The sequence below is a fragment of the Oxyura jamaicensis genome, chromosome 15 (genome assembly GCF_011077185.1).
Source record: "Oxyura jamaicensis isolate SHBP4307 breed ruddy duck chromosome 15, BPBGC_Ojam_1.0, whole genome shotgun sequence".
NCBI classification, from domain to species: Eukaryota; Metazoa; Chordata; class Aves; order Anseriformes; family Anatidae; genus Oxyura; species Oxyura jamaicensis.
The window spans coordinates 8,054,935-8,076,948 of NC_048907.1; the positions used below are offsets into that span (position 1 = coordinate 8,054,935).

The window sequence follows — 22,014 nt, forward strand, 5'->3', positions numbered from 1 at the left end:
TTTTTTTTTACTTTGTCCATTCATCTCTCATGAAACCCGGAGAGAGCTCTTGCTCTCCATTCATTTCCAACACTGAAGTCCGGAGTTCCTTTCAAATTTACTTTGGCATCTACTTCCTCAAGCAAGCACCTTAAAAAAAATTAAAGCTGAAAGTGGTACCCCACTCCAGACTCAAGACATAAATTCAGATACTGATTTCTAGGAACAAAGATTTAGTGAAAAAGCAAGACACTAAAGTTACAACAGAGCCTACAAAATCTAGGTTAGCTTTCATACTATCAATTCAATTAGTTGAGTTAGATAGACATTCAGATACACTGCTCTTCTATTCAAGTCATTCCTTACTGCTGATAGCAGTTGAGGGAGGAACAACAATTTCAGGGAATACACGGGAAATCACAAATATTCCCTAAGTCACTGGCACTCAAGTAAGTCTAAAATTGTGACTGGGCATTTGCAATTATTCAAAAGATTGCAATGAAGACCAACTCCACACAATCTTATAGTTCTAGGCTTTAAAAAACAAACATAACAGCCTCCCCCCTCCCCCCTAACCACATAATACTTTGCCCTATTATAGTTAAGGCACTGGATTGAGAGAAGGAAATTCTGTGTTCAATTTCTGGTTCTGCTACCAATTTCCCACAACATCATGGGCAAACCACTTAAGACTGAAAGCTCACACATCACATTACCATGCATCAAACAAGCCACACTTGTAAGTCTGCACACATCTAGCAGGTGGCAAATGCAAGGTAATGTCACTTAATGTAACTCAGTATGGAATAAACTCATATTAAAATGCTTTACCTTGCATTTCTTGGGGATATAAATTACTTTAGGCAAAAAGAAAAGCCTAACGATAAGTCTAAGCTCCTATGTTTGACACATTTAAGCATGCATACAATCATTTTTTAGACCTTCACCTGTGTTTCATTCATTCACTTACACAATGCTGGCATCTATTCCTTTCTTGTCTATCATTAATGCTTAAATTATAAATGTTTGAAGGTATTTTAATCATACCTAATACACAAGGGCCTGAGCCACAGTTGAGGGGTTTAAGCACTCCTGTAATACAAAGAAATACTACTACTCTGATTATCAAAATTTGCATGAACTGAAGTTCCTTTCTTTGCAGAGAAGTGCACTGACTCAAACAGTGGATTGCAGTCCTAGCAAAGAAGAAAAAAAAAAAGTTATCATCTATACACTGACATGCCAATTAAAAACATAATAGAAACAAGTTAAGTGAGGTTGCAGCTTGGGGCATGTTAAGTATTTCCCTTTGAACTGGTGAGGCTGTTTTCTGTTTGGATCTGCCCTCTGATCTGTGAGCAGCAGACACTTCCCAAAGTATAGAAGGTAAAAAAATTGCATATAGATAAAATTCCTATCTAAAACTGAGTAATATCCCTCCAAAGCGGCAGAGCTCTGAAAACCCACCTCTGCTGAAGATCTGCCCAACTCGCTAGTCTGCACCAATCTCTGTGTCGGTGCAAATCTCTCCCATTTACACTAGGATGATCTAGAACTGTAATTTCAGGATTGTTAACTTACTGCCTAATTGCTTTCCTGTTCACTAGACTGAGAATTATGTAGCTTCCATTCAATTTATTCATGACAACTTAGTAAGCATTTTCTCTGACAAGCAAAATGCACACTTAGTGTTTTAGAAGGCTTCCTTTTTTGTTCAAGGCTTTTCATTTGTTTCATCAGGTCAAAATCTGTAGTGTTCAAAATTGCATTCCAATACACATGGCCAAAATTCAACCCACTAGTAACGCTGAAGTCAGGGGAGCTAAAACTAGGATGAAGACGACCTTTATTCTGGTCTTGAATTTTATGACTACTGCATGTTCTTCAAGTGCGTATAGGAACAATGGGGACTCCAACTTCTTGCATCTTTCAGAATACAGCCTCAATTCAACAGAAACCTTGCTGCTTAAATACCAGCTACCTGTAAATCACTGTGACTGCAGCTGCATTTGCTAATCCCAATGAATTGTTATGCTGAGTGGGAAGCCTGCACTATCTTTACTTGCTTGGCAGTTTACAGGGTTGCCTTGCCACAGTCTAGATTTGTAAATTATTTTAAACTGTTTTGTTACCTTTCTGAAATGTCCTGTTTCTGCTTGCCAAATAAGCTTATCAGTATAGCAACAGCAATAGAAGCTTTGGTTTGGGGTTGGGGTGGGTGAGTGTTTTTTCTTCTTGTTATTTTGTGGTTGTTGTTGTTGTTTTTTGTTTTGTTTTGTTTTGTTTTTCCCCTTTTAAATAAGACTCACGACTATTTCATGATTCTGGGGAAGATGAATGAAGAAGAATATGTCTTTTAGTCTCCCAACCTAAACTAATAGCAAAATGTCAAGTCCACTGCAACATGCTCACAATTCAGAAAGTGCTAGTACTGTGAAGAGAAAACCATTGATTATTCATCCTCCGCTTAAAATACTCAAGAGTAGGCATTAAAATGTAGCTTCTTACATGAGAGAAGCTGGTCCTTGTAAATCAGTAGAGCTTAGAATGACATTCCAAAAACTATATACTTACAAAACGTTCTACGTTTCTACACAAAATTAACAGAGGAATGTATCCCACAACATCTTATTTCAGTTAGAGATTAGCTGCAGGGTTTGGATTAGGAGCACCTGTACAACACAGTGCCATAGCAGCAGTTTGTGGCTATGTTCACATTTAATACAGACATACCTCTTACAGAGGATGTAGGTCCTGGTCTGCAGTGGTCTGTCCTGTCACTGCATTAATGATGGGGAATGAATGCTATTGTTTCACAGAATACAAGAATGGTGTGGGACTTGGGCTCTTCAGAGGGGCCTTTCTAGAAATACTACATACCTACATAGCAGTTTCATTTACCAAATCACTTCTTTAACCTTTTTTCATTAACCCTCACAACTATTTGGTGATGTAGAGAAAACTCTTCACTGATAGGAAATCAAAGAATAAATTCAATGAGCTGTCCTACATGACTTTGAACATCAATAGCAGAACCATAATTATAACTCAGAGTATTCCTAACTCCTAACCCTGTGTTGAGCTAATCAAACAACATTTATACCTGGATTTGGTACATAAAGACCTTGAAAAACTACATGGGAGGAGAGGAAAGGCCAAGAAAGGACACTATTTCTGCACAAGTGTTTTTTTTTCAGATTAAACGGAACCTCTAACAGCCTAGAAGCGCTGCTTCTTTGCCTTTTGTTATCAATTATTTTTCAGAGATCTACTGTTCACAGTTCCCATCTCTTATGGTAGAAACCCTTCTTGGAAAAGAAATGAGTAAGACTGGCTTTTGCAAACCTGACTAAAGGCAAATCAGGAGAGCATGACTGTAGCCAAAAAGCCCAGGTCACTGAGAGTACAATACAATGGAGAGAGGGGTTAATATCTTATTTACTGGTTCTCATTTGCACACCTTTTGGACAGGTGGCTAAATTGCTCAAAAACCAGACAAAACGAGGGGATGCAAAGTAACATACTAACTTCTTTAATAGAGTCCAATCCAATTAAGCCAAAATCACTCTGTGAACCCCTGGGTTTATTCACACTAAACAAGTCAGTGGTACATAGTGTTAACCCGATAGCTGATCATGTTTATACCCTAGGTCCCCACAAGAAAAATGAGCACCAGTCAACCAGACTGCAATGGTATTTTTTCCTTTTTTTTTTTTTTTTTCCCATAAAACTATTTCTTTCATAGACTTAAAACAATCAACTAGCCAAGTTATTAATTATGGTACATCTAAAAAAAATTAATACTAACCCTAATGTGACTGCTGCTTTAAGAGTGCTCTGTGTATCGCCTTAGACTGGCTTTTCAGTAGCAATTCACTACAACAGGTCCTAAAATAATAATAATAGAGAATTAAAAACCTGACAGCAAGTTCAATGGTTAAAAATAACAAAACCTGTTCTGAATGGTGATTTTTCTCAGCAGTTCAGTTCTGCTGAAGCACTCACAGCCTCACAAATGGCAGAAGGGGTTCAAATTCACCTTCTTCACTTTTTTTTTTTTTTAAAAAAAAGGACAACTGCATTGTAACCATGGGGCATTTTTCTTAATGTTATATTCAGTCAATAAGGGGTCTCTTTTTAAAATTTACTGTGTTTTTCTGGGGTGGGTTAGGGAAGATGGGGAATAGAGAGGGAACAAAGTATAGCTCCGTGTAGCTGTAGCTCCCCGTGTGCCTTGGTCACTAGGACTGTCTCTAATTCTCAGATCAGTGCTGGCAACTTATTTTTTATTCTAGAAAATCATGACAAAACACCGGCTGCAGCCTCTAAAGCTCCATTTGGTGTTTTAAATCATGTCTCCTATCCAAGGTCACCATCTTCTGTAATTTATCAGCTAAGAAGCATTTTTACCCTCTCCCCAGAGAAGGTTTAAAGGTGGGGTAGAGCATGAGACAAAGAGGGAAGCTAAAATGAATAAAAAATCCTCAGTTATAGAACCAAATTTCATCATTTCCTCTTTCATTCACAGCATCTTATCATTATAGCCAGACTGCTGCTTTGCTTTGAGGTCAAACTGATCTCATTTTCCTTCTGGCCCCATTGGTTGCTGGTCGACCTCTGGATCCACTAGGGATGACGCAAATGCTGACTGGACGATCTGAAACCCAAATGACTCCAGAAGAGACATGTTCTGTTGGGGTGAAAAGGGGGATCCTAGAGCAGGACCAAGGTCCCCCAGTGGGCCACCAAGAGCCCTGACGTGAACTTTCTGTATGTGTTTGTTCAGATAAGACTTCGATCTGAAAAAGCTGCCACATTCAGGGCACGGGTACTTCTTCTCTCCCTCCGTCTCCATTTTGTTTTTGCTGACTGCCATGTCACACGAGAAGGACCCATTGGTGCTCTGTTTCTCGGGAGTCTTGAGGTCACTGGTGTCAGAGAGGTCTCCGTATGAATCAGAACTCTCAATCGGGTCCGAATGTGAACATTTCTGTCCTTCTATGGGAAAAAGAAAAGAGAGAAGTTTTCAGAACCTTATCTCCCAAAACACGCGCATTCAGACAGATGATACTGTTTACCACCTGATTCAATAATGCCTGTCACGTTAGAATGATACACACTTAGCACTGCAACCCCACACTTTCTGAAGCCCTTGAGCACATGTCCTCTTTACAAACTACAGAGCTGCTGTCAGAGCAAGATCCAGGTTTTTATCATGGATTTGTAGTGATAGTGAATGCATCCATAACGTCTCTGGTTTTTGAATCCCAAAAGGCTTCTCATAAAGTTTATGCCTCAGGCGCTACAAAGACATGGGCCCAATTACAAGTTTTAACTGTAGAAGTTAGTCCCCACAGTTCTGAAATACAGTTGATACTTTGAGGGAGAGCCTAGAAACCTAATAAAGTACAATAAGCTACAAGAAGAAGTGAAAAAACCTGGACTTATTTTACTCATTCACTCAGCACAGCAGTATAGAGCTACTGCAGTTTCAGAGGTACAATTCCATTTAATCCTGGGAAACTCTTTTTAAATGCTAAGTGCAACACTGTTAGAAGTGATCTTCACAATCTGAAATTATTTCATGTTTAAACACTGTAGTGTGAAACAGGAGTTTGAGACACTATTTTAAGCCATTTGGATACATATCCTGGCAAAGCCATTGGTATTTTTGGAGCATTCCCCATTCTCCTCTGGCAGTATGCCAAGAAAGTTTGTCCACACTTTTTGCTCAGTGTATATGAATGAGCGTGGGAAACCCAGACATACTCCCTAAACAAGCCTCTGAATACAAATAAGCTGTATCTACTATTAACTCTAAAAGACCAAAGAACCACTTGGCACAACCCAAAAGACAGATTTGCTCTGGACTAGGCATTATGAACCAAACAGGATATGCATGAAATCAACACAGCACTGAGCTGGAGTAAATCTCTTGTTAAATCAGCACACCACCCAGAACCAAAGGACTTCTGTAGTAACTCTATAAGGACTTCCAACAGGAAAAGAAATGGAGCTTTTCACTGATACAGACTTTCTTTAACCCATAATACTGCCTGTTCCTAGGTCAAGATGAATGAGCACGGATTTTCCCATCTCTAAAATTTAGGAAGCTGCCAAGAATTCAAGTCCTCTCACCTGCCTATGTCATTCCCCCAGACCTGTTAAATCAGCTATCCAAGGGCAAACATTACACACTCTGATTTTGCTGCATCTCCCTCAGCTTATTTCCAGTATTTTCCTTGTCCTTCCTCCCTTCCCTTTCTCACACCCAGCCCAACAACCCACAACACAAAGTTCTGCACAGAGCAGCAAGGTGCAGAGCAGAGAGTCTCTTGCCTTTGATGCCATAGGTCCTGACGCAGTGGAATGCTGCTCCCCCATTCGGGATGGATTCCTGGTGCCTGGAGACCTGGGGAAGGGGAACACCGTGGTGGGTTTTAACATGGACCTTTAAGTAGGAGGCAGAGGAGAAACCTAAACAAGATAAAAGGAGATGAGATCCTGCCACCAGCAAAGACACACATCTGCCTTCCCTGTTCTTTATATCTTTCTCTTGTTCATATTCCCTATTACAAGTTTGCCATTAAATAATAATTTTTGAAAATATCTTTCCCCCATTCAGCTCATCCCGAGTTTTAAAAAACATACTGAAACTCGCATTTTATCTGTAGTTAGCAAAAAGTATTTCAAAATCAAATTTCAGTACTTCTACTAGCTCTGATCTGTAAGCCCAAACCATGGAAATTAAAAACATATATTTCAAACTCAGATTTCTAAACATTTTTTTTTTTTACATTTGTACATGTGCTTATTTATTTATTAACTCTCATAAATAAGGACTTCTCATTTAATGTAATATATTATCTCACAAATATTTTTGAACATTTTTAAAATAAGATTTGAATAAGCTTTGCAGTTAATACTAAAAACATTTGGACCATATATGAGGCACACAGAAGACAGTTTTAAAGACTTTCAACAACCATTTTTTAAAATTACATTTTGACAGAATATTATCACACTTGCATGTTGGAAACATTTTGCTTTAAGAACAGAGAGCACAACACATGTTTCATGGTCACTGATACAGTTCCTGTTCTGGATAGAGAAAACCTGAGACTTATTAAACCAATACAGCATTTGCAGCACAAGCCCTTGAAACACAACTTTCTGGTCAACGTTTCACTTTAACAATGAACAGATATGCTGTAATCTGCTCATCTATACTGTAATCCTACTTCTGTGGTGATATAATTGCATTTGCACTCAGTGAGATAAAATAATATATTAGGAAGGATACAAAACCAACGCTGGCACACTTCTTGGGTGGATTTTCTGACGGCAGCTGTTAGTTTCAGGTGCTGAATTCAATAACAAATGTGGCTTTACACTAGAATTCCTTGTGGCTCCCCAACAGAATAACCCTCTGCACAGACTTAGCTCAGAAGCCAGGACCAAAGACTACCCAGGGGTTATTAATAATTATATATACAGGACCTGCAGAGCAAGACCAAACTCCACAGCAACTTGCTCATGAGGACAAAGGGTAGGCTGCTGAGAATGCACAAGAGGAGGTTGCTCTGGATCCTTCTATTTGAAGATAGAAGTACAGAGAAGTAGATACGTACAACAAGAAAAGCACAAGTGAAGAAACCAAGAACATACTACTCTCAAAATACAAGAGAGCAGAACTATTGAGGCCAAGTCATCCAGGGAATTAATATAAGGCTATTCCCCTCTGAAATAAGACAAGACCTACCCTCACACACAAAATGCTGTACTGAATGTCACTGGGCTGCAGGCGAATATATTTTTCCAACTACCAAAATCCACTGCAGATATGGAAAGAACTGGTGTTTGTCCCGTAGAGAAAAGATGGAACAACGATGCTTCCAATTGCAAGGTACTTACTTCCCTTACTTCCTACATGTATCTAAAACCCAAATGCATGCTGAGATGAGCCTCTTTCTAACACATTTTAGCAACACATTAGAATCCTCCTGACAGAGATTAAAAAAAGTACTGCATAAAGTTATTCAGTGTTTTTCTGTACAACTGACACAGGAAAATCTAGAGTTGTAATCTCTGCTATACAATATTTTTTCTGAACCCTGCAGTTCTATTTGTAGAATACATTGTTTTGTATAATGAAAGCTGCCTGCAAAGTGTGTTAGCCTCCCTTCACACACTTGGCAGATGAACACTTGAGTCATCAACTTCCATCAAGCAGTACAAATGCCAACTGCTTCATAGGAAACTGTTTGAAGTGAGATTTTTTTTTCATTTTATCTTTTTTTTTTTTTTTTTTCCCCCCTAAAGCACTCAGCACTGGCTTTTTTTTCCGGTAGGCCTTAATTATGAATAGCTGTCCTAGGTAGACGGGGATTCACAGTCAATAATCCTTTGCTTTTTAAAATGTCTTTAAAAAGAAAATCGGGCTAATGCAGAGGATAAAGCGGCAGTATTTTTCAACGTAATGTATTCATTGCTTTACTCACATTTATCTCACAGCTCTGCAGAGCAGATTATTTCTTCATTCCAGAGAAAACAACATTAAAAACAAGCATACAAAGGAAATGATCTGCTTCTGATAGATGGGAACTCTCCCTTGATGTCTCAGTTAACATCTACAAGGAGACAGACTATAGAAATAACTGCAGAACACTCATTTTTCAAAAATTCTGATTTGGATTTAGCCAGAACATCTGGAGAACGCTTCCGCTTTTAATCAACTCTGTATCCACCATGAAAAAGACAAGAACTTATTTTACTGTAAAAAAAAAATCATCCTACTTGTGACTGGAATATTCACTCATCTCCTAACACACTTGATTTCTGTGAAACAAACAATGCACGTTTTTGGTTTCATGTTCAATACACCAGCACGCCAGCAAGGGAAAGAATAAATCAAAAATCCCATTACATGAGCACTGTAGCCATGGCACAATCACAGCTGGGAGGACAGCACATAGCTTCTGGCTGCTCCAATGCCTATGAAACAGAGGTTTCTAACTCATACATTTTCCACTGTGTTTCATGTCTCCAGCCTCTGCAATCTAAAAGATATCTCTTTCAAACAGTGAACACTATCATTTGATTCTAGAACATTTTGGATTAAACATCCCAGTATCACGAATCATAAATCTGTAATCAAAATTCATGGCACATAATGAGTTCATAATACCATTATTTTGACAATGCCAGTCTGTAACTTCCCTTTCCTATGAATTTTAAAAGAAGGTAAATATTTAACAACTATTCAACAGTTCAGTTATGGCTTGTAAGTGCTGATGTATACTGAAATTCACAGCAACACTTACAAAATACACAAACTGTAAGAATAAAGTAGCTGTTTACAGCTTGCTATACAACAGGTTCCCTAGCATTCTACACCAAAGTGCCTATTTTATTTAAATTTCCACTGTATATTTAAACTTGTAAGATTGGAAAAATTCTTTTAATCATTTCATTGTTTGAACGCCAGATCTGTCTTTGTCATACTGGCTAAATCTGAAAGAGCTGCAGTGACATCCAGTGGTAGTTAAGTTGAAACTCAAACTTATGAGCACTGGAAAGGTGACAATTTCTCACATCCCATATGAATTTTTCTTTAGCACCATGTTCTGATGAAAGAGAGCAGGAAAGCACCTGGATCTTGAATACTGTCCTCCATGTTGTTACCACTGAAAGGATCAGGATAAGCCTCAGGGGTGTTTCAGAAGATAGGCCTTTACCTGAAGAGGTCGCCAAGCTTCATTTCAAACCATCTGCCCGGAGCTTCAGAATCTGAAGATTTTCAACCCAGATGACGTTTGCACTCAAACTGATAGTATTATTTTCAGGACCTAACATATGGTTCAAATATTGGAAACACCTCTCTCACACTTTAATGTCTCTCATTACTCATCACCTCCTAGTCATCTAAAAGCTCCTAAAATCCTCACATCATTAAGTACAGAACAGCTTTATTCTCTCCAGAGATACCACCTCTCTTAAATTATAAAAGTGAACACACATTAACAAGAAGCAATTCCAAGATCACAAAACACAGCAGCAACCTGATTCCACACTTACTAGGTACATGCATGGGTGTGAGCCAGCAATATACTATGAAGTTAATTATGAATCATTCAAAATAAAACACAACAGACATGGGTAAGTCAAAATGATTTTTTCTCCTTTCTGAAATTTGCCCAGCTTGCCTTACATCCCACATAACCTGTATCTACAACTCTCTCTCCAATTGGATGGTACCACAAACAGCTGGAAAAGCTTCAAAGCTGTATTTACACAAACAGAAATAAAGCACGCTTCTGGTGCTCTTTACCAGACATGTTTTGGAAATGTACATTAATACAAACCAATTTCTTGGGTGAAGAGAGAGAAGCAGCTTTATTCTACTACTGCACCAGGAGGTTAAGCAAGATTGATAATATAATGTAGACCTTTTATGTACACTATGTAATTTTTAACTTCATGTTTATTTCAGAGATTCTTCTTCCAGATTGAATGCAGGCACTAAGTTCCAACCAGGTATAGGAAAATACGTGCATGATGAACAGTGGCAAGGCAACATACCACGGTTATTTTATAGGCATCTGGCTATTTAGCAAATAAAATTCTCAAAATTGTATAAAAATAATTTCCTTCAAATTTAAACTGAGTTTTTTCAGGAACTGTTGGCCATGTAAAATGGCCAGTCCTATAGCTCCATCAGTTTCAAGGTTTAGCATTCAAAAAGGAAAACAAAGAATATATACGCTTATATGGTATAACCTCCTCCTGTTGCAGAGAGTCACAAAGCCTTACAGCTTCCCTCAAGCACTTTCCCATTCCACTGAAATAATAATAATTAAAAAAAAGTAGTTTCCTCATTACCTCGATTACAGATAGTGCAGAAATTGCTTGGTCCTTCACTATGTTTCTTCAAATGATCTGCCATATATGCTGCCCGCAAGTACTTCCCGCACACCTGGCATGGAACTTTGTCTTCATGACATGCTAGGTGTGAACGCAGTCGGTCACGAGTGGCAAAGGAAGCATTACAAGTCTGCAGGTACAACGAGAACCATGTGACTCATCAGCTCTGTTCAAAGCACTGATATTTGTCAAATCTATTATGTATTGTTTAGACTAAATACCTTAGATTCTGTGTATGCAAATTACACGATATTCAAGCCATTTCCCCACAAATAAACAATTCAGATCACCAACATACTGAAGACGTGATGTTACTACTTAACAGAATTAAGGAAGCAAGAAAATAGCTCTAACATACTACAGACAGTAAAACTTATCTCAAGATAGAATTCTAAGGCCGTAGCTCCTCATTGAGGATGAAAATACTAACACTTTGAGTAATATTCAGTAAAAGAAATAGCACAAACCAATTCATTCCAGTTACAGTGAAGTCTGCCATTTCACTGAGCCATTACAATCACTTTAGACCACTCAAAATGTCCTCTCTGTCACCTTCCTAAATTTTACTCTTTGATCCGATCAATCTGACTTCAGTACAGAGGATCAAACCCTTTGGGCTAAGAAGACATAAGGAAGCATCAGAGAATTGGCTGGGATGAGAGGACAAAAGACAATAAAAGCCATTCTGGTATCCACAGTAGCAGTACATACAAAGTGTGGGAGTGAAGCCTCAGAAGTGAGCAGGATCAAAATAACTGACTGACACTGTGATCTGTGACAACTTACCCCTGATCAAGTTATCATATTCCACTTACTACCATGAAACAAGCTTGATCTGGTGTACTGCTTGCCCAGTTCCCAGAGGCAATCCATATGACAGCTGAGGGAAGGCTCCCTCCCGATTTTATAATCATAGCAGTCGGCAGGCACACAGGCTGTGTATATGGCCTTTGTCTGTAGGTTCGTGCCCATTGTGCCATGCCAATAAGCACACAGAGGGTCCACATGAATAATCCAATCCAAAAATGTAATAATCCACACAAAGGTCTTTTAATTAAAGAATTAATTATATAACTCTGCCGAGTCGGGTGCTTGGTTATCTTTCTCAAGAACAGCAAGCACACATCTGACTCGAACCACCGTCATTTACACACGGCAAACTTGTGAAAACTCTCTCTTTGGCTACTTTTGACTGGCTATTACAGCTCACCTAACTTATCTCTGCTGAGTTTGCGCATTACGGAGGAAAAGCGGAGGGGAACACCAAATCCCACATTAGCATACATTAGCATTTTTATGGGTGTGATTTTTAATATTAATTACCCTTAATGAGCAAAAGGTTACCATAGGTCAGTCTGGAGCTGGTTTTCTCCTTCCTGTTTTTTATCTTTTATCCCTTATCTTCCTTGCTTCTGCTAGCTCAAGGCTACCTGTCTCTTACTTTCAGCTAAAAAACTACACAAGGTACAGGTCTCCTATTTTCTTCAAGGTTTTCTTATTTTTTCCCAACTTTTGATCTGGTGTACTACTTGCCTAGTTCCCAGAGGCAATCCATATGACAGCTGAGGGAAGGCTCCCTCCCAGTTTTATAACCACAGCAGTCGGCAGGCACACAGGCTGTGTATATGGTCCACTACAATGGCCTGCCAGTTCTGAAAGGCTGGCTGTACCTCTCATGTGAATTAAAATAATAAATTACCAGTAATAAACTGTGTGAGTGATTATACTCCAAAACCATTGCCCACAAATGGAAGAGCGAAAACAAAAGCAAGCATATGTTAGAATGACCAGACCAAGCAGGCAACAGTGACATTCCAGAGTGTACAGTGCTTGGTTTATACCACACCTCTGTATAAAATAATGCAGTTTTAAGATGTATAACCACAGTCCCTTATGAGATAACATGAGAATATTAAGTGATATGGGAACTGGATACATTCTGTCTTTTCAAGTATCAGTGTGTAATTAGACAAATCTCCACCAGAGACAGACTTGTAAAAGTAACAACCCTACTAAAATTACAAAGTGGTAAATTCGGATAAATGGATTTGACAATTACAAAAGAGGGTAACCCATGTAAATTTATGAAATTTAGTTAAACAATAACTTAATAACAAAAATTGAAGGTAGCTGAAAAGTATCTACCAATTTCAACAGGCTTTAGAATGATTTGATCCTTTGAGATGCTTAACTATGGTAAACTCCCATGGAGCTGAGGCTACCATGCAGCAAGCACAAGACTTAGCACCTCATGGGATAAGGATTTAATGTACTTAAAAAGGCAACAGGAAAATTATCTGGTTTTCCATGATACACAGAGATTTGACTCAGGTCACCAGACAAGGAATCATAAATAACAAGCAGTGCAGATCAAGGAGCAAATTCTTGAACATGAAAGATTTCTCTTCATTCAAAATCTCAGGACACTGCGCCGAGCAAAACAGGTGCAGCTTTCACATAAATGTTATTAAGGTAAGCGCTCAGTTAAGTCAGGATTCTAGCACTGACACTAATCAATCTGCTGGATATCAACTGAAGGTATATAACTAGACAATCAAGGATGACAGCCAAAAGATCCATCATCAGTTATCCTAGTAATATTGAGCCACAGTAAGCGTCCATACAACTGCATTGGGAGTGCATTAGTTTATAAAGAAGACCAGAGACAAACCACACAAATACAGGGATGCCAGAAGTAAAACCGTATCTGTCCCATATTGAATTGATCAAGTTGAAAGCTTAGGAAAAGGCAATATAATAATTTCTGTGTTGCTGCTGAGTTTTGCAAAGTTCACCTTTGGATAATCTATATAGCAAATATATCTGTGAAGAAGCTTACAAAAATCAGTCCAGTGGAGAAAGCAAGAATCAGTTTAGCTGAATCATAACAATGGGAGACAGGACTATGCTTAAAGAAAACCCCAAAGTTAATATCCAAATAGTTAATATTTATAAAAGGTATAGAGCAAAAACAACAACAAAAAAGTAAAAAGTTTTATTTTATAAAAGATGTGAAGTGCTAAGTGAGTACTAAGTATTTATCATTAATTGTTAATCATAGAGGAAAACTCCAGTGCTTTCCTATCAAACATTGCACAGGTATATAAATAGTTCAAAAAGAATATATATAAAGTTTAAAAAACATTGTTGAAGAAATACCTCTTGAAGTTTCAACTTTTCTATGGCTGTGGATGTCTCTGAGCTTATTCCATGGTGGCTGCCATTTTCCTGCTAATAGGCAGGAAGTAAGAGAAATTAGGACAGGAAGAAACTCATTCTGCATTGAAATCAATGGGAAAAGCACTGGATTTGGGATGCCAATTTTAGGTTTATTTAAATAAATATTTTTATTTGTCAAAAATTATGCTTTAATTTAACCTACTTTGTTCTATTTTATTTATTTAAATTGCCAGAGGAACGACCTGCCTCTTCTCTCAGAGAAGGAGCAAACTTCTGTTTTCTCCCCTTTTTCTTTCCCATTCATAGACTTTCAGATCAGTTTCCTCCCAAACTGCAGCCTAACTTTTATACCATTCACACTCAAAAGACAACAATCCAGCCTCGCCCCTTCCCATGATGAGCCAGCAAACTGACCTATCCCATTATGGCCAGAAAACTAACTTACCCCTTCTCCTTTATCCAGAACTCAACTATCAGACTTAATAATAATAATAATAAATATCAACAGTGCAACAATCCAGGGGAAATGTAGCCAGAGTGCCATTATCTGGACACCAAAGCAATTTCTTGGATCTGATTTCTCAGATGCCGTGGGTCTGTAGAGGCATTCACCATTCTGAATCTATTTTAACAGTAATTAAAAAGCTGGAATCAGGTCTGTGTCTGGTATCACGTGCTGCAGGTGCTGGAGGCTGGGAGAGTTTTTCAAAGACCTGTGAAGCCCAACCATTACATTAGGGAGATGAGCACAGGATTACATGCCAAGCTACGCTACTGCAGTAACATTCAGCTTACAACCGTCTTGCTTCTCGTGGTTTCATTTTATTGTTCTGAAGTTGGGTTGACACCCTCTCTCTTTAGTTTTGGCAAGTCAAAATGTACATTGATGCCACATTGTCACCCCTACAAAACATTAGATATTCACCGGTATGCCAAGAAACACGAGGACTCAGGTAAACAGTCTGGATTTTGTTTAGATCACAGCAGCACACTACTTCCAAGAATTCCACTAGAACAGAGGATTCTGGAAGGCTTTTCTATTTACCTAAAGAATACTCTTTTGCAGTAAATATAAACAAAGTGTGACAATAATAGGTAATTTTGACAGGAACTCAACAGATTCAAAAAAGATGCTCCATGTTGCTTGGCCTACTCTCATGGGGGATAGTTTGCCAAATGAAATAAATGACAAACTGAACGAAAAGTGGCAAAGCAACATTAAGCTATTTTCCTTCCTAGCGGCCAGATTCTGTGTCTAGATACACGTCATGGAACAGAAGTGTTATTGGTTATGAGATAATCAGAAGGAGAACTTTATCAATTTATGTATCAGCTTTCAGATTTGAAACAAATTTTCAGTGATACCATCCCTTCCGTGGTTGTACCATGGATCAGATCTGTGCATACATAAGAAGACTTTCTTAATCTGACAGGATATTGTGAAGTATTTTTTGCAAAGACACATGACAGCTCTTTAAAAAAAATGTCTACCCATTGTTTAAGATTAATGACAAATTAACTTTGCAAGGTCAAAAATCAGCAACAAACCAAGTCTGAAACAACAACCTCAACTCTGCCCTCATGCTTGTAGCCTATAGCCTGTATCTTTTAACTGAAATGAACAGTGCACGTAACATTATTGGACTTGAAAAAACAAACCCACAATGTGGGTTTGAAAGACTGTTCTTAGCAAATGCTATCGCAAAATACATGTGTGCAAGGAGACAGAGTTGAGCTTGGCTGTACAATCTTAGCTTCTGTATTTCTTGACTTTCTAGCTCTTAGTGTACCGTCTGATTCACATTTGCAGAGGTTATATTTAACACTCTTAATTCAATCAGAAAACTATGAAAAAAATTATCAGGTATCAGCTGGAAAAAATGCTATCAATTCATACTCATCAGTGCTATTCATAAACTTCATGCGTTCAGGAACCTTGATATGAACTGGCAAAAGACTGATGACTTCCTGGTTATGCGGGGACCTAAATATTAATTTTTGTATCTGCACACAAATCAATGCTTTATGGATATTTTTTTCAGTTATCTTCTGTGTTTTTTATCCACACAGACGCCTTGCTATCTCCAAATTGTGAGGTCTTTCTTGAGAGCAGAATTTCCCAATTTATATGAATCTACAGCCCTAAATCATCCTAAGAAGTTTAAACGAGTCTTAGGTTTTTGATTGGGCAAGATGTAAAATCAACACGAAGGCTCTGTGGACTGATTTTCAAAGGTGCTGAGCTCCCACAGTTCTTGCTGAAGTCAACAGAAACCTTTTGATAGCTCTCTCTATATGAAAATCTGTTCACTGGATTAATAAAATTGCAAAAATATTTCAGAACTTTCACAATTTGGAGGAAACGTAGCAAAGATGTGTCAAGAGATGAAAAAATAAAGCCGATCAGAAGGCAGCAGTCATGTAGGATTGACTTGGTTTATAAAACGTGGTCAAAATTTTAAAAGAAAAAAACCTTCTAACCTTCACTGTCTTCAAAGAAAATGAAGTTATATGCTAAAACTTTCTCAAAATAAATATATAGCTAAGCCTTTCCTCAGACAAAAAGCATGGAGACTGTTCACTCAACATATGTTTTAGATGTTTGCCCAACAAATATGTGAAGACAGTGGGTGATAATGGAAGCAGATTCTCAACTTAATTAACACTTCCAAGCACCTTTTAAATCTCTATACAAATTAATTACAAACTATCTTTCTTGATTTGTTCTTTCAACCCCCAGCAAACAGTTTATTGACTGTAAAAAAATACAAAAACAACAACAAAAAACTATATACAACATTGTGACATTACATCACAAACGGTATTGTGCTAATATTATCTGTACTCTCACTGGGATAAAAAAAAAAAGCTTCCAATTTTGCTCAGTGCAATGTTCTGAAGGCTATGTGATAAAAGAGCATTTTGGAAACAGATGTTAATTCACCAATTTTATTTGAAATTATTCTTAAAAAAATATAAAAAAAATAATAAAAAAAAAGTCAGCATTGGAGCCTCCTGCTGGTAACAACTGTGAATGTGGAAGAGGGCGTGGAAAAAAGGGGGCATCGCCTTTGTCATCGGCTCTAAGCCCAGGGACAAGGTGGCTGGGTAAGAGATCCAGGCGGAGACTGGGGCAGAGCAGCAGGGAGAACATCTGGGGATGGGGAGGGAGGCAGGAGGACCAAAGCAGCAGATGACACAAGGGGCTGAGGGATGGGAGGACTGTAAAGTTACTGCTGTTGAACACCATTATTTACAAACATTTGTCCCAACCTCACACATGTAGTCCCACAAATTTTTATTGATACTTCGTAATTCTCTGCATACTCATAAATCTAGTGCCTTCAAACAAAAAGATGACCCATACATCAGTCTAAACCCCTCCAGCTCCTACCTGACACTTGTGAGGTCTCTCTGAGGTATGCACCTGTTTGATGTGTCCATTCAAGTGGTCTGGCCTTAAAAGAAAATACACATATGCACACTTAAAACAAATACTAAAAATAAACTTACAATTTTAACCAAAAAAGAGACAATCCCTGTGGTGGATCTATTCCAAATATAGCGGCATTTAACTTTGCAAGAACCAGATCACCAGCAGCTGGGACTCTACCTTGATAAGTACTCTCTCCAGCTTGCTACAAAAGCAGCATTTTCTCAAGAAGAAATTATGACTGAACAACCAAAGAAAACAGAAATGCAAGCTACAACGATTTTCAAACCTGCATGTCTTCTTCCAAAATCCTATTCATATCTTGACAATCACGGAAATTTGATTTACAGTTGCTGAATATTTGAAAAACGGTCCCTTTTGATTTATGTCCCAAACACGGATGTAAGAAGCCGACTTTAAGCACCTTTGTGCAAAAAGACAGTCTCTAACTCTGTTGCTGTGACACGATTTCCATCAGCTAGACAAAAAAAAATACTGTCCTAACTCACAACTTGGTGGGGAGACTGCATTAATACAAATAAATGCTCTGGAGGTCCCAACTAGAAGGTGCAATGGAAGAGCAAATTATTACTGAAAAAAAGTCAGACCGTTCTTCACAATCAGTAAAGCCTAGTTTGAAGAGAAGACTGAATAGCTGCAGATTTTCCTGGTGGGAGTCTCTCCTAGGGGGAAGAAAGCTTTTCATTGTATGAGGCCCAAACTGCTTGGAAACAAGTTCTCCACCCTCTCCTCCCCCAGCCTCCCAGCTGCGCCAATGAGAGGACGCGGGATGGAATTCACGCACTGCAGACAGAAAATTGACTGAGCTTTGCAGGCAGGCTGTTAAACCTGATGCTCCAGCACGGGGGCTGGAGCTGTGCAACCGGAAAGCCTGGCTGGGGTCCTTCCAGGTGCCTCAAGCCTGGCAACCTCAGTGCTGTGCTACTGAATGAAGGAAAGGACACCAAAATCAGGCATCACGCCTCCAGCTTTCCTTTGGCTGCTCCTATAACTGAACACTTGTCCTTAGGAAAGATTGTCTACTGTTCCTACTTGGACTTTACAAAGATGTATCAACACTTTTGTTGTTCATTTTTGTAATGCTACTCCTGCTTGGTCACATTATATTACTGGCATAATTGAGAACTCGACACATATCTTTCACCTCCCATTGCTGACAAAAATCTTTCATACAGCAACAGAAAATTTTAAACGTGACTTAAAGCAATAAAAATTGGCGGATGATCTCAGGTAGTACTAGAGTAAAAAGCATACTTTCACTTTTAGCTAACAGATGCTATTTCCCATTTTATGACTTTCCACCACTAAATTTGCAGTCCCAAAGACAGTGCATCCCCTAATTATTGCTGATTTTTTATTCATTTTTTAAATAAAAATCTGTATTTTCTTTAGTTCAGTAACAAAAAGTTCCTCTACCCACAAGAGAGCTAGCAGGAGCACAATTCCTACGTTTATACAGCTGGGACAATTCTAACCCTAGAAACCTTTTGATTCATTTTCCTGCCTCGATTCCTCCTCTCCTGTTGGAGCAAACCAACTGCTGTAGAAAATCGGCGGCTGCTACAAAAGGAACGCGGAGTGTAGGCATCCCCCCTCCCCCCACTACTTCTAGCCTGAAAGCGAGCAGCAAACTTACAAAAAAAAAAAGTTGCAAATGCTTTAACTTAGACTGTAAGATACCACTAACATGACTACGTGTACCAAACTACTTATATTAACTCCCACAAACAGCGACAACAAAAAATCAGCAACATTAAATGCACAGATCTTACGTATGTTGCAGGGCAGAAACAGGATCCCCTTCAGAAGGATGTAAACCCAAAGGACACAAAGATCATGTATTAAAAGATACTTGATGCTGCAGCCTTTGAAATCTCACCTCTTCCTTCACATTTGCGTGATAAAAAACATTACGAACTAAGAGAAATGAAGGGAAGTTAAGAAAAAGAAAATTTAAAATGGATACGAGAAAAATAATAAACTTGAGATGTATTAATATTTTGCACTTCAACAGCACCTTCAAACTACTTACAAATCAGTAGTCTCAAGCCACTTATGTGAGGTAGGTAATTATTTCAATACCCATTTCACAGAAGAGTCATCTGAGGGAGAGACTAACTGATTTGCCCAAGGACACGCATACTCCAAGTCTGGGACAAAGCTGGGAATGTTACCCAGAAGCCAACTGACTCCCAGTTCTACGTCTTAATTACTTTTAAATCCTCTCAAGTGACTGTAGAACAGCCTCCCAGCGGAAATGATGAAAATTTCATTTCTCAAGGCATTTTAAACTGGAACAATCAAACTATCCTAAGCACAAATTGTTCTTGTTTCCCAAGGGATGGGAAAGGCAACTTCCTAGGTCTCTCTGTGTGTGTCTATGATCCTTGTAAGTACTCTCTTACCTGGAAAAGCCTTTTCCACAGCTCTGGCAGATGTAGGGCTTTCCCACTGAGCCATCGTGAGATCGCACATGATAGGACATCCTGTCTTTCCGCTTGAACCGTAACCCACACACCGGACAAGAGTAAGGCTTCTCACCAGAGTGCGACAGCTTGTGCCGATTCAGGTGGTACACGTCCCGAAAAATCTTGCCACAGATCTCACAGGCCACCTGTTTCCTCGTCCTGCTTCTCTTTCGGGGGGCATCAGGGTCATCCTGACCAGGGACACCATTTTCACCCAGTCTCGGGGGTGGGATGTCTATGTAGCCCAGCTGTAAGCTCGTCACCCCGTGTTGAGCCTCGTGCTGACGAAGACGGTTAGCATCCGTAAACACTTTCCCACAGAGGCCACAAGGCAGGATACCAGCCTCTCGCAGCCCCCCGGGGGCACCAAACATCATGGAGTCCAAGAGGTTGGCTTTACGGGGACGCCCTCTGCCCCTCTTGGTACTCAAAGTGGGGGCACTAGCAGCAACATTCTGGAAGGGTGAGGCCAGCAGTGGTGGGGAAAGGGGGCCTGCCACCATGGGCAGGCGGTCCACACCCTGCAGAACGGGCAGGGAGGACTGAGCAGCAGTGAGCGCAGCTCGCGTGGCCTCGTCTTCGGGCATGCCAGCGATGCCATTGCCATTGGGGGCCAAAGCGGCACCATTGGTCATGTCAAGAGGGAAGCCGAGGTCAGCAGCCCCTGGACGGAACAGCATAATGTCAGGGCGCGCAGGGGGCACGAGGATCTGCACATTGGACTGCTTGATGACCTCCTGGCAGATGTCAATCACCGAGCGCATCAGCAGGAACTTGGCAGCCGTCATGAGCTCCGGGAAGCTCTCCAGCCGCACCACGATGCGCGACGTGTAGGCGAAGTCCAGGATGTCTCCGAACACCTTGGAGCTGATGGTGTGCATCTCCAGTTCCCGCCCGCCCCCGGGGGCACCGCCAGCCGCTGCCGTGGCACCACCGGCCGCTGCCGCCTCCGTCGTGCCCCCTTCTCCTCCGCCGCCGCCACCGCCCGCTCCGTCGCCCAGCTGCGCGCTGAACACCGACTCGAAGTACTCGCTGCAGGCGGCCAGCACCGCCCGGTGCGCCGGGAAGCTCTCGTCGCCCACGCGCAGGAGCACGTCGCAGAAGCGGCCGCCGTTCTTGCGCTGCTGGTTGAGGCTGTGCAGCATGTCGGCGCTGTGCCGGCTCACCTGGTACGTGTAGCAGCCCGACGAGGGGCCGCAAGCGGCGGCCTCGCTCACCCGCTCCATGGGGCTTGCGCCGCCCCGCTGGCGCCCGCAGGGGGCGCGCACTCTCAGGGCCGCCGGGCGGCGCGCTGCTCCTCCTCCTCCTCCTCCTCCTCCTCCTGCTCCTCCCCGCCCCTGGCCGGGCCGGCGGCGGCGGTGCGCGCTGCGCTCCCTGCCCAGTGCGAGGGGATGGCGGGCGGAGGGAGAAGAGAGGGGGGGGGAAGAAAGGAGAGGGGGGGCGAGACAAAAGGCTCGGGCTGCGGAGGGGCGCGGGGCCGCCGCCGAGCGCTGCGAGCTCCGCCCGGGCCCGGCCGCCACGAGGCGCTGCGGCCGCCGCGGGAAGGGGCGTGCGCGGCGCGGCTGCAGCGAGCCGGGAGGGACGGGGCTCCGGCGGCTGCGGCTCCGGGCTGCCGGCTCCCGTCCGTCCCTGTGTGTTTGGAGCGGAGGAAAGATGGCAGCGGCTGCACTTCCTCTTGCACTTTCACCCCTGGGGGGAGGAGAAGGAGGGGGCGATACCACCCCCCCTACAAAAATCCAGCGGGGGCCCCCCGGCTGCTGCTCCCCCGCCGAGCGCCGCCGCCGCCGGCTCCGGCCCGGGCCCCGCCCGCCTCGCCGCACCCTCACCGCCGGCGCCGCAAACTTTCCGCTCTTCTTTTGCTCGAGAAGCCCCCCACCCTATTCATAGAGACCCCCCCCCCCGCCCCTCCAGCCGCTCGGGCTCCCCCCTGCCCCCCCGCTTCCTGCCCCCCTCCCTCCCCGCATCCGCCAATGCTCGAGCAGCCCGAGCCAGCAGGCCGGCCCCCACCCC

At 41.3% G+C, this 22,014-nt stretch overlaps 1 protein-coding gene across 3 annotated transcripts; it reads right to left on the reverse strand.

Moving 5' to 3' along the window:
- Nucleotides 1–21,857, reverse strand: PATZ1 (POZ/BTB and AT hook containing zinc finger 1). Of its 3 annotated transcripts, XM_035340320.1 has the most exons (6): nt 19,942–21,846; nt 17,477–17,540; nt 14,062–14,133; nt 10,861–11,032; nt 6,319–6,456; nt 1–4,977 (listed from the first exon to the last, which is right to left on the reverse strand). In XM_035340320.1, the coding sequence occupies exons 1-6, from the start codon at nt 21,228–21,230 to the stop codon at nt 4,559–4,561; spliced, it is 2,154 nt and encodes a 717-aa protein (XP_035196211.1). In that variant the 5' UTR covers nt 21,231–21,846; the 3' UTR covers nt 1–4,558. The 3 variants fall into 3 exon arrangements, with proteins under 3 accessions (XP_035196211.1, XP_035196212.1, XP_035196213.1); XM_035340321.1 differs by lacking the exon at nt 14,062–14,133 and having other exon boundaries at nt 19,942–21,844; XM_035340322.1 differs by lacking the exon at nt 14,062–14,133 and having other exon boundaries at nt 4,801–4,977; nt 6,319–6,391; nt 19,942–21,857.
- Nucleotides 21,858–22,014: the final 157 nt, after the last annotated feature.

Bases quoted from the DNA above. Each gene is read 5' to 3' on its own strand.
- PATZ1 (XM_035340320.1), bottom strand. From the start codon at position 21,230: ATGGAGCGGGTGAGCGAGGCCGCCGCTTGCGGCCCCTCGTCGGGCTGC. The intron at 17,541-19,941 runs GTAAGAGAGTAC...TTTTCTTTTAAG, and splicing joins TGTGGAAAAGGCTTTTCCAG to GCCAGACCACTTGAATGGAC. The intron at 14,134-17,476 runs GTAGGAGCTGGA...CCTGCCTATTAG, and splicing joins AGAGACCTCACAAGTGTCAG to CAGGAAAATGGCAGCCACCA.